This window comes from Accipiter gentilis, chromosome 5 (assembly GCF_929443795.1).
Source record: "Accipiter gentilis chromosome 5, bAccGen1.1, whole genome shotgun sequence".
NCBI classification, from domain to species: Eukaryota; Metazoa; Chordata; class Aves; order Accipitriformes; family Accipitridae; genus Astur; species Astur gentilis.
In genome coordinates, this window is record NC_064884.1 from 8,350,523 (window position 1) to 8,363,231 (window position 12,709).

Consider the following 12,709-nt stretch of genomic DNA (forward strand, 5'->3'; position numbering starts at 1 on the left):
GGGAGTGTCATGAGTAGCAGCCACACTTCAATAGCCAATGTCACTCTGGTTGCTGATGTTAACAGGCAGCAAAACCGCCTGATTTAAATCCCGAGACAGAAGAGAGTATCCCATCCAGAAGCTCTCCTGAAGGTCCCGATCCACCTGTCCTAACAGAAGTGAGTAAGCAGGAGGAGCAGCAACCTCTGGATCTGGAAGGAGTGAAAAGAAAAATGGATCAAGGAGGTTACACTTCCGTGGTATGTCAAAGTTTTAGTGTTCTGCTCTAATAATAGATCCTATGAATGGCTTTATGACCCATGGTGTTTATAAGTAAGTGTGCTTAAGCCTGTTCTTTATGAACAAGGAAACAGGTTAACGTTCTCCTAAAAATAATTCTGGCGGGCGCTCGTGTTAATGTTGGCTCAAAGACATGTAATTTACACTGTTGTATGGCGCTCTCCAACCAGCAGAGACACTTGGTTAAACCACTTTTGGTCTTAGTCAGATATTTATGTTGATGGAAACAGGATAGGTCATCCTTCACGTGCAAATTCTAACTGAAGGCCTAGCCAGATGACACTGATAGTAGTCAGTTATCTGAAAACTAACAATTCACGTGTGGAGGGATGATGTCTTTAGGGGTCATTTATACAAAATGTGAATGCTGACCAAGTAGGTTTTCTTTGTAAGGAGAAGCCTTTTCCTCTTTTTTCCCTATGGAGCCTGTAATCTTGAGGAAGACTGTATATTGCAAAGTGCTAGGCAAATGTGCTGTTGCCAGAGTTTGGCCAAATCCTTGTGAGGTAGCTAGCTTAGCCGATTTAAAATCGGTCGGCAGTCAACTCCTGGTAGAAGGAAGAAGTGAACAGTTATCAGCCAGTTCTACCAGCCAGTTTGCAAATGCACAGGGCTGCTTGTTTCTTTACAGCCAAGTTATTTTTCTGCTTTTAAGTCAATGCTCTGGTTCAGTCTTCTAGTCATCTGCACGCTCATTTGATGCCTTAAAAAATTAGTGGATGGTGTAGCTGTACAAGAGACAATCCTGTTAATGTGAAATTTTGTGGCTTTCTTGTAGTTGGATTTTAGTGATGATATTGTGAAGATAATTCAAGCAGCCATTAATTCCGATGGAGGGCAGCCGGAAGTTAAGAAAGCCAATAGCATGGTCAAGTCCTTCTTTATTCGGGTGAGCTGGACTACAGTTATTTTGAAACCTGCTTGGTATCATACCCCTGCTTGTTGCTGTTGGAATCCAAAGGGTCCGTCACGCTTACCATTGCTTGGATATTTCCAGGAATAAAGTAATGCATTGTCAGAGTTGTTGATGTTAATGAAATCTTATTAGTTGTGCATTTACAGTAGATCTTGGCTGAATGTCTTTGAATTTTGGGGTATGTTGTATAACATTTCTAATGGAGTGTTGTTTTCCTTCAGCAAATGGAGCGTGTTTTTCCATGGTTTAGTGTAAAAAAGTCCAGATTTTGGGAGCCAAATAAAGTAACAAGCAAGTAAGTAATTGTTCTGTGTCCGACTGCGACACCCTGTGGTTTGCCAGCTGTCCAAGCAAAAAGTATCAAGAGAGCATGTTTGTGGGGTTGGGTTTTCTGTTTTTCTTTTTTCTTTTCTTTTTTCTCTCTGTTTTTTTTTCTTTGTTTTGTTTTGTTTTTAGAAGTTAAACAGTAATCCCGCTCCCAGGTTTTGTACACACTTCCTTGTTCTAAAGCAGAGTAACCAAAAACATTATTTAGAACTAGGTATATTGTGTGTTGGTTTGTCAGTCCTGTCCTTCCTTCCCCCTCCTCTTCCTCACCCCTATTTGGTGTGGCCCTCCTGTATCTGTCACCCTCAAAAGAAACAGACAGCCACGTCACAAACCTTGCAATGTAAGTGACTGGTCATAGCCTTTGTTGAGAGCATGTGTGGACTGTAAGTAATTAAATGAGTTGTTACTGTATGTTGAATGTCCGTAGCGCTGGTAGACAGGGTAGAAGGTCCTCTGGTGCAGTCAGGTCTCACAGCTGACTCCTTGTTGCATTTCAGCAGTGGTATGTTGCCGAATGCAGTGCTGCCCCCTTCGCTTGACCATAATTATGCTCAGTGGCAGGAGCGTGAAGAGAACAACCGCACTGAACAACCCCCTCTGATGAAGAAAATCATTCCAGCTCCAAAACCCAAAGGGCCTGGAGAGCCAGATTCACCAACTCCTCTACATCCTCCTACACCACCTATCTCTAGTAAGAAAACAGATTGCAGCACTATTGGTCCCAAACCCAGAGTGCTCCATTCCAAACCTCCTAGTAATAAGGAGAGGGTGGTATTGGTTCTGTATGTGACTGAAGAATTTTGGAGACCTCTGTGACCTGAAATCGTTTGGAAGCTGTAACATATGAGATGTTTCTGAGCCGAGCCTCGGCCCAGAAATACATTTGCACCTACCTCTTTTCCCCCAGAACAAGGGCTGCGTAGAGGCTGATGTGTGCTTTTCCTTGCTTTACAAGCTGGCTATGGAAAACACTAGGCTGCTGTTTGGCTTCTCTACCCTGTTCACTTACTGACAGTCTTTCCAGATGAATTTTTGCCTCCTTGACTTTCAAGAATAAAGTGTGTTCTCTCTTTTAACTATAAGGCTCTGACAGAAGCAGAGAGGATAGTCCTGAACTTAACCCACCTCCGGATGTAGAAGACAACAGGCAGTGCGCATTGTGCCTGAAATATGGTGATGACAGTGCTAATGTGAGTGTCTGGCACGTGCCCATTTTGATAGGAGCTGATTTAAGCAGTACTGTAGACTCAGTACTATGGATAGGCTGGATGCTTTTTGTGCATTGCTGTGTCTTATATAACATTTGAAAAAGAATGTTTCCTTCTGTTCTTTAGGATGCTGGACGTCTTCTCTATATTGGCCAAAATGAATGGACACATGTGAACTGTGCTTTATGGTCAGCAGAAGTATTTGAAGATGATGATGGTTCTCTGAAAAACGTGCACATGGCTGTGATCAGGGGAAAGCAGCTGGTGGGTATAAGTAAAGAATACTTTGTTAAATTTCACACTGATTTACACAGAACCAAGGCAGGAACCCATCTAAAAGATTCCTTGTGTGGGTTTTTTCTGCTCTGTCCCCTCCCTGCAATTTTTTTTTTTTTGACACTATATATGATAGAACTGACTGAAGATACTTGAAAATCTGTTTTATCCTTGCTCAGTTGAGAAATATTGTGGTGACAAAAAGGAGCTTGTAATGGGAGAATTGGAGTCGTGTTTTTCTCAGAAGGTCTTCAGTTGCTAGTGCTATACCTTACGCAGTTGATGCCATATCTGTAGTCACAACCTGTTTTTAAAAATAATGTGGAATATGTAAAGTATGGCCAAATACTGTGTTAAAGCCCAACACTTATCTCTCTAGTACAAGGACTTGCCAGATCTTCTGTTGCAGTCTGAAGAGATGACAGCAGAGGTACTCAAAGGAGAGAGAGCAAGTTTGTACCTGGTATTTTGACCTAGGTTAAATTTTATGTATGTGTAAAACAAAAATGGAAAGCAAGTATTGTCCATTTTGAGGTGTTGATCGAGGAGGATTTTCATGTTTGAGTATAGATGAAGGATCTTGACATCTAGCTTGTACATAGCTATTCTGTTAAATACTGCAAAAAGATGATGGTGGTGTCTTTTTTCTGAACTCCCAAGCAGTCTTAGAAAACAAAATAATCTTCCTATTTTGAATTGGTTGTTGCTTACTTTCCAGAAGAATGAAATGAGACTAGAAGCATGACTAGAAATTAGTTTGCCAAAGTTTTGTTTTAATATTGCATCATGTCATCCTAAATACTTACTAAAACAGCAGAAGCAGTGGAATGGGACTGCTCGTAGCTAGTAGTAAGCTGTCCACGTGGGGAATACTCTGTGCAGGAGAAATAGTGACATATTAATCGGTGAAGCTTGCAAATATGACACTTGGATATGGAGTACAAGCAAGAAAGTCTGAGGCCTGGAGTAACAAACTGCAAATGCAGTTGTTGTGTGTGAGGGTTCCTTCTTCGTCTCACTTCCTCCTCCATGTCTCACTTGTACACGTGAGTCATGGTAGTGAGATGTTAGAGCAATGAAGTGGGAGGTCAGGCATTACTCTAAACTCTGCCTGTGCTGAAAAAAAACAACTGACAACATTAATGGTAGCCCAGTTTTAGAAGGGATTAATTTTTAACTTTTTTGGGGTTTGGGGGGGTTTTTTGTTTTGTAGAGATGCGAGTTCTGCCAGAAGTCGGGCGCCACAGTAGGCTGCTGCCTCACTTCCTGTACAAGTAACTATCATTTTATGTGCTCGCGAGCCAAGAACTGTGTCTTTCTGGATGATAAGAAAGTTTACTGCCAGAGGCATCGTGACTTGATCAAAGGAGAGGTGAGACTCTTCTTTTGCACCCTGCCTTGTCTGAAGGTGGGGTTAACCTGCAACTATGAGCACTTTTTAGAAATTAAGATTGAACGTGTTCCTTGCTAGCAAGGGCTGGACCGCAGTGCTGTTAAAAAGAAGTCAGTGATACAACTGGCATGTTTGGCAAGTAGTACCATGTGGCAGTTCGAAAACCAAAAGACCAAGTGAGGATTGAGTTAGACTGCGTAGCGCACATATGGTGGTTCCTTTAAAATTAACAAGTAGTTTTGTGGATTCTTGTTCCAGGTGGTTCCCGAGAATGGGTTTGAAGTTCTTAGGAGAGTTTTTGTGGACTTTGAAGGGATCAGTTTGAGAAGAAAATTTCTTAGTGGCTTGGAACCAGAGAATATCCACATGATGATTGGTAAGACCTAGTCTCTGGACACTTGATGCACCTTTCGTGCTGGAATCTGGTTCACAGAACTGTTCTGTTCCACTTTCTGCTCAGGTTCAATGACGATAGACTGTTTAGGAATTCTGAATGACCTCTCAGACTGTGAAGATAAGTTGTTTCCCATTGGCTATCAGTGAGTATAAGCTGTTTCATGATTAGATGTCTTTTAGTGTATTAGATGCCAAACCAGCACTGAAGTAACATGTCAAAAATGATTGTAGCTTTCATGCACTGTTCAGGAGTCTTGCGATTAAGCTAGGTGTGCAACATGTTGTGCCAGGAAGCCTTTGTCCCCTGCAATTTTGAGAAACTGAAAATCTAAAATAGGAATGCTGAGGTTTACTCGACTGTTGAGTAAATTGGTTTATGTTTGAATTATTTTCCAGGTGCTCCAGGGTGTACTGGAGCACAACAGATGCCAGGAAGCGCTGTGTGTATACCTGCAAGATCATGGAGTGCCGACCTCCAGTCGTAGAACCTGACATCAACAGCACTGTAGAGCATGATGATAACAGAACAATTGCCCATAGCCCAGTTCCCCTTACAGGTAATCTTTTAAAGACTTTTTAAAAGTATATTCTCTACATGTTTCTGCTGTAGCGTATCCTTCCCAGAAAGCCAGGTAGTGGCTAGGACCTGTGTCTCTTCAATGGATTTGGACTAGAACCCACTTCAGGCTTCCAAATTATGTTACAGTGTCTCAAGACTTTAAAAAAAAAAAAAGAGCTAAGCTCCTGAGAGTACTCGTAACTTTGAAAACTTGAGGCAAAGGAAAACTACTGTAGTAATGCTTTCTAGTCTACAGATCTGAGATTTTTCTAGTGACCTAAAACTTCAAATTGTAATTCAAGTGTCAGTGTCAGTCTGTAATATGTGGGTTGTTAAACACCATGTTGAATAGTAGTGCTACGCTGCTTCTGTATTTCCAGATTGCTTTCTCTGGATCCATAGTTGAGTTAAAAAAAAATTTAAAAATCTCAACCCTATCCTTTTCAGTTCCCAGAGGGTGAGGCTGTGGAATATTTTTAAAACATTTACAATAGTTTTCATTGTAAACATAGAATCTTAAACTTTATTAAAATGTAATGGAATTTCATGTGTAAGCTGAGGGTTACTGTATTGCTGCAAGTATTTTAAAATGTTCTTAGGGGAAGAAAACAGACATTATCTGATGGCAAGGAAGCAGTAATCTTTGTGTTTATTTAACAAATACCGTGATTCTCCAAGTGAAACCTGATAGTAATATATGCCCTATCAGATCATCACTTTTAGAATCCATTGATGGCTTACACTGTTGTTTCTCTTCTATACACCAACAGAAACTCTACCTAAAGACAGCCGAAATACACCTGAAATTGTAAACCCACCATCACCGGATCGTCCCTTGCATTCTCAGACCTCTAGTTCCTGTTATTATCCAGTGGTCTCAAAGGGTCCCAGGATCAGGACGCCAAGTTACCCATCCACCCAGAGGTCTCCCGGCTCTAGACCGTTACCCTCTGCAGGTATGGCCAAGTGCTGCTGACTTCGATTTTTGGGGTTTGGGGAGGGGGTTTTTTTGTTTGTTTTTGAAATATTTTTTGTTTGGTTCGTGTCTTTTTTTGGCCTTGTTCAGCATGTGGTGTTTAGTTTTCTGTTTCTAGGGAAAACAGTGAAATGGCGATAGGTTTGAGGGGAGGAAAGTTCTGAAAATACACAGTAGAGATGGCCTGTCACAAACTGCTGGACTGAAACAAAAATTCCCCTAGGATGAAGAAAGCAGTGTTTGGGCAATACTAGAGCAGTAATACAGAAGAGCTGTAGTGTAAGTTAGTGACTTTATCACCTCAGTCAGTATTTTTCCAGAGAGAATTGGAATCTGGTATTGTGATTCAGCTACTATTTCTGTATGAATGAGTCACGTTTTGTTTCAAACTGATGTTGAAAATTCACAGCTAAAGTTGAGATACAGAACCCCGAGATACTGATTGACGGTATCAGATTTTCAATACCTATCTCAAGTATTATCATGATGTTAATGCTACTTGGCTGAAAGGTTTTGCTGGTTTTTAATTTCTTGTGTTTTGTATGAAGGAATTGGGTATGCATTGATTGTGAAGGTTTCAGATCACTTGACAGTTTTTCTTACCTTATTTTCTCAGGAAGTCCTACCCCAGTGACCCATGAAATAGTGACAGTAGGAGATCCTTTGCTATCCTCTGGACTTAAGAGCATTGGTTCTAGGAGACATAGCACCTCCTCTTTGTCACAGCAGCAATCAAAACTCCGGATGACTTCCCCTACACGAGGTGGGAACACTTACTCCAGGCACAGTGTGTCTTCAGTTTCCAGCATGGGGTCGTCTTCAGAACATGAACCGAGCATCAAAAGTACTGACCGCTTTGTGGGATCCGTGAATGCAGGTGCTCCAAGTGTTCCTGTTCAAAGTTGCTCTACTGGTTCAGGCTCCCAGAAAACAGCAGCTACAAGTGGAAGTAAAATTTACCAGCTGGATGCGTCTCAGTCTACAGAAGGAAAACACTCTACCAGTTCAGATTTGATAGCCAAAGGTGCGCCTTCTAAGGGAGAGAAGATGAAAACGCCAACCTCAAAGGACCCAGATCATTCAGCTCATAGTTTTGCTTCGGGAGGAAACTCCAAAATGTCTGCTCAACCAACCAGTTCATCGGGTGCAGAAATGAATGTTAAAATAGGAACGTTTCAAGAATGTTCAGGATCATTTTCTTCCAAAGAAGCAATACCCTTTCCACCTTTGCATCAGAGGGGCCCAAGAAAAGACAGAGATCAGCACGTGGAACCTGTACAGCCAGAGAAAACGACGGTGGTTGATGAGATGGATGCGAAAACCTTGAAGTCTGCTGGAGTAAACAGCAGATCTCCTGCAGCAAGTGAGCAGGTAGTTTCTGCCCCTAGAGACAGGCGTCAGAAGGGGAAAAAGTTAATGAAAGATAGTTTTAAAGAGAAGCATGCTCTGAAATCTCTTACAGATTCAAGTCAAGCAGCAGGCAGTGATGAGGGAAACCTGAAACCAGAATTTGGTAATCAGGGTTTGGCAACTGAGCAAATTAGCCAGAGGTTATGTAATAATATTCCTGCTGAAAAAGCTGGGGAGAAGTCTCCACCTTCACAAGGGCCATCTAAAGGTTCTGCAGTGCAGATCGAAGTGGCCTCGAAGGAACCTCAGGCACCTAGAAAACGCACCGTTAAAGTCACCCTGACTCCTCTCAAGATGGAAAGCGAAAACCAGTCTAAAAATGCACAGCAGGAAAGTGATGCTGAACCTCAGTCTGCAGCGGCAGAACTGTCCACTTTAGCAGAGCCCTCCTCAACTTCAGAAAGCCCAGAAGATAACCCTGTAGTTCAAGGAAGTCCAAATGAAGTGCCAGCACAGGAATCTCAAAACAATGCATATGAAAATTTGCCCGTGCAAGATAACAACTTGATGCTCCAGGATGGAACTAAAGCTCAAGAAGAAGGCTCGTACAAGCGGAGGTATCCACGGAGAAGTGCTCGGGCCAGATCCAATATGTTCTTTGGATTGACTCCTCTGTATGGCGTGAGGTCTTACGGAGAGGAAGACATTCCCTTCTACAGTAACTCAACTGGAAAGAAGCGAGGCAAGCGGTCTGCAGAAGGACAAGTGGATGGCGCGGATGACTTGAGCACATCAGATGAAGATGACTTATACTACTATAATTTCACTAGAACGGTGGTTTCCTCGAACACGGAGGAGAGGCTTGCATCCCATAACTTATTCAGGGAGGAGGAGCAGTGCGATCTCCCAAAAATCTCACAGCTAGACGGTGTGGATGATGGAACTGAAAGTGATACAAGTGTCACGGCAACAACAAGAAAAGTCAGTCAAGTAACTAAAAGGAGTGGTAAAGAAAACGGAACAGAGAACTTAAAGCTAGATAGAACTGAAGAAGCCGGAGAGAAAGTACAAGTCACCAAGAGCTCCACTGTCCACAAAACTGACCCGAAGATGGATAACTGCCATCCTGTGAGCAGGGTTAAAGCACAAGGTCAGGATTCGCTGGAAGCTCAGCTGAGCTCGTTGGAAACAGGCCGCAGGACTCATGCAAGCACACCTTCTGACAAGAACTTACTGGACACTTTTAACACAGAACTTCTGAAATCCGACTCAGACAATAACAACAGCGATGACTGTGGGAACATCCTCCCTTCCGACATCATGGACTTTGTACTAAAGAACACACCGTCTATGCAGGCACTGGGAGAAAGCCCGGAGTCCTCATCATCTGAACTTCTAACGCTTGGAGAAGGTCTAGGTCTCGACAGCAACCGTGGCAAGGATATGGGTTTGTTTGAGGTGTTCTCCCAGCAGCTGCCAACCGCCGAGCCGGTGGATAGCAGTGTCTCTTCCTCCATATCAGCAGAGGAGCAGTTTGAATTGCCACTAGAGCTTCCTTCTGATCTCTCTGTTCTGACCACTCGCAGCCCTACGGTGCCCAGCCAAAATCACAACAGGCTTGCTGTCATCTCAGAGTCTTCACTGTCCTCCTCGGGAGAGAGGTCGATGCTTGCCTTGCCTTCCACGGAGTCTGGGGAAAAGAGAGTGACGGTCACAGAAAAATCTGCCTCGGGGGAAGGTGACACAGCTCTTCTGAGTCCAGGAGTAGACCCAAGCCCTGAAGGACACATGACTCCTGATCACTTCATCCAGGGTCACATAGATGCTGAGCACATAGCCAGCCCGCCCTGCGGTCCCGTCGAGCAAGGACACAGCAGCAACCAGGATTTAACGAGAAACAGCGGGACTCCAGGTATCCAGGTGCCGGTATCGCCCACCGTTCCTCTCCAGAGCCAGAAGTACGTGCCAAACTCCACGGACAGTCCTGGCCCCTCGCAGATCTCCAATGCTGCAGTGCAGACAACGCCACCCCATCTCAAGCCAGCCGCAGAAAAACTTCTGGTAGTCAATCAAAACATGCAGCCACTGTATGTCCTCCAAACTCTTCCCAATGGTGTTACTCAAAAGATACAGTTAACACCTTCTGTTAGTTCTGCACAGAGTGTGATGGAGACCAACACTTCAGTGCTGGGGCCCATGGGGAGCGGGCTCACGCTGACCACTGGATTAAACCCAAGCTTGCCCTCATCTCAGTCGTTATTCCCTCCCACGAGCAAGGGGTTGCTGCCCATGTCCCATCACCAGCATATACATCCCTTCTCCACAGCCACTCAGACTGGCTTCCCACCAAACATCAGCAGTCCTTCGCCAGGTCTTCTGATAGGTGTGCAGCCACCCCCTGATCCTCAGCTCTTAGTGTCTGAAGCTAATCAGAGGACAGACCTTGGTACCACCGCTACTACACCAGCTGCTGCCCTGGGCAAGAAACGGCCCATATCTCGCCTGCAGTCGCGGAAGAATAAGAAGCTGGCTCCCTCTGGAACCCCTTCTGCTATAGCTCCTCCTGACATGGTCTCTAACATGACCTTAATTAATTTTGCTCCTTCCCAAATTTCCAACCACCCATTGGATTTGGGAACCATTGCAAATTCAACATCCCATAGAACCGTCCCCAATATTATCAAAAGGTCTAAGTCTGGGGTCATGTATTTTGAGCAAACATCTTTGCTCCCGCAAGGTGGGACCACTACTGCAGTTGGCACATCTCCCAGTGTCATCGGGCCAGATGCCAGTCACCTCCCAGCGGGGCCTGTATCGGGCCTAGCATCGAGTTCCTCGGTGCTGAACGTCGTATCCATGCAGGCCACAGCAGCCCCTTCTACTGGTGGGTCGGTTCCTGGTCACGTTTTGGGACAAAGTTCGGTAACATTAACTAGCCCTGGGTTATTAGGGGACCTTGGTTCGATAAGCAACCTCCTGATCAAAGCAAGTCAGCAAAGCCTTGGTCTTCAGGAGCAGCACATGACTTTACCACCAAGTTCTGGGATGTTTTCGCAACTGGGAGCGTCCCAAACCCCATCTACGGCAGCAATGACAGCTGCATCGAGCATATGTGTTCTGCCTTCAGCACAGACGATGGGCATGACAGTTGCTCCATCATCTACTGACCCAGAAGGCTCTTACCAGCTTCAGCATATGACACAACTCCTAGCCAGCAAAACCGGGGTTGCTTCCTCCCAGCTGGACCTTGGCACAGCTTCGGCAACAACACAGCTATCGAGCTTTCCGCAGCTGGTTGATATTCCCAATAGTACCGGACTTGAACAAAACAAGGCTTCCTCATCAGTGATGCATGCCAGTTCAGCATCTCCTGGAGGCTCCCCATCATCTGGTCAGCAGTCTGCAAGTAGCTCCGTGCTGGGTCCTACAAAAGTGAAGCCAAAAATCAAACGCATTCAGCCATCATTAGACAAAGGGAATGGAAAGAAGCACAAAACTTCTCACGTGTGGACCAGTTCCTCTGAAGCACACATTCCCGACAGAGGGGCCATTGCTGTACCCCAGGTCTCGGCTACAGGGTAAGAGGAGTGTTTGGTTTTGCTCATCCCTGAGATTTTGTAACACTATAAGAGAATTTCGCACTAATTTCTACAGCAAATTTTCCTTCTGAAAATTTCTAAGGTAAAAACCTCAGCTGCCAGTAGAAAGCAGGTATCTAAAGGAGTTGACAGAACTTTTACCCCTGGAAAAGGAAGGATGAAAAACTTAAGGCTTTGAGTATCAGGATTATGAGGACATTATTCATCATTGACAGCTCTGGCAAATTCAAGAGTGTTTTAGAGGTATCAGTAGAGAAAATGACACTCAAAAGGGTGATGGGTTCTATTCCTTTATGTTGTTAATGTGCGTAAGTGCTCTAGAAGTTTTAATTGTACTGTCAGCAGTGTGCTAAGGCACCAAAACGACGCAGTGTTATGGTGTTGCCTTGGTCATTCTGATTACAGAATTTAAACTTCATGCCTTTCTGTGAGCTTAGTGCCTCTCCAACATGCGGTTCATTCTTCCTGCCCCTCTTCTCCTCCTCTTCAGTCCCTATAGGCAGGAGGAACTGGGAGAATCTTGCACTCTACTTTGTCAGGACAGCAGAGTATGAACTTGTCTCTCGCAGTAGCGGATTACTTTCCAGACCTTAAATTAAAATGACATTTGAATTGACTCTTTGAAATACGGATCTGTAGAGAGAATAAGAGCTGCTGGTCTGGGTCTGTGTTTTACACGCAGAACTAGACAGTTTTATTGATGTAGTCCATAGCTGTGTCTTAGTATGACAGTGCCAACAATTATGCATTTCACCAAAGAAGTTGCACCACTGACTTTCAATCCTGGCTGCCTGAGAGAACTCTCCAAAATGACTGCTGGTACTAAAAGACAGTAACATCCAGCTTTTAGTAACTGAGAAATACTACACATCACTTGTGTAATTACCTGATCATCTTAATGTCCTGTAATAAGTCTGATTCTTAAAACGTTAATGCAAAACTCTAGACAGCTTAATCTTTTAAAATAGGGATTTGTGTTGCTGACACTTGCCAATTTGTTTTAGTTTGTAAAAGTTTTCTGTGTCTGTGTCCACCTTCCACCATGCATCTCTTGACTCCTGAGCTCATTGCTTATGGTTGCTCAGGAATGTTTCTCTTGCACCCGGATTCATTCTCCTCCTTCCTCTTGAAGTGCAAGTCTTGATTCTGATGTGATGCTGGAAGTGTGATCTGGTTCCTTGTATCTTAGGAGCAGTTGTTCCTACTTCTCTAGTTCTGCTGAACTGCTGAATTTGCTTGTGGCAGCTCCCAGTGGATCTCTTAGCGCTTTCCAGTCATGTTTATGGCACATACGGCTTGGCAGGTATTCTGAATGTTCCTAAACCTTTCTGTTCCAGGAGTCCCGCTATGAAGGCAGATACACAGGATGCAGCAAGCATAGATCAGCCATCACAGAAACAATGTGGCCAATCTTCAGGGTAAGCATT

General features: G+C 44.1%; 1 protein-coding gene across 1 annotated transcript in view; it reads left to right on the plus strand.

The window, feature by feature from the left end:
- KMT2A (lysine methyltransferase 2A) overlaps positions 1–12,709 on the plus strand; it is a 50,938-nt gene that overhangs the window by 29,646 nt on the left and 8,583 nt on the right. Inside the window, exons 18-30 of the mRNA XM_049800137.1 lie at positions 66–239; positions 1,058–1,168; positions 1,417–1,490; positions 2,023–2,216; positions 2,609–2,715; positions 2,860–2,997; positions 4,223–4,381; positions 4,661–4,778; positions 4,863–4,941; positions 5,195–5,355; positions 6,128–6,313; positions 6,950–11,261; positions 12,620–12,700. Coding sequence (XP_049656094.1) covers positions 66–239; positions 1,058–1,168; positions 1,417–1,490; positions 2,023–2,216; positions 2,609–2,715; positions 2,860–2,997; positions 4,223–4,381; positions 4,661–4,778; positions 4,863–4,941; positions 5,195–5,355; positions 6,128–6,313; positions 6,950–11,261; positions 12,620–12,700 — 5,894 coding nt within the window. The remainder of the gene's footprint in view (positions 1–65; positions 240–1,057; positions 1,169–1,416; positions 1,491–2,022; positions 2,217–2,608; positions 2,716–2,859; positions 2,998–4,222; positions 4,382–4,660; positions 4,779–4,862; positions 4,942–5,194; positions 5,356–6,127; positions 6,314–6,949; positions 11,262–12,619; positions 12,701–12,709) is intronic.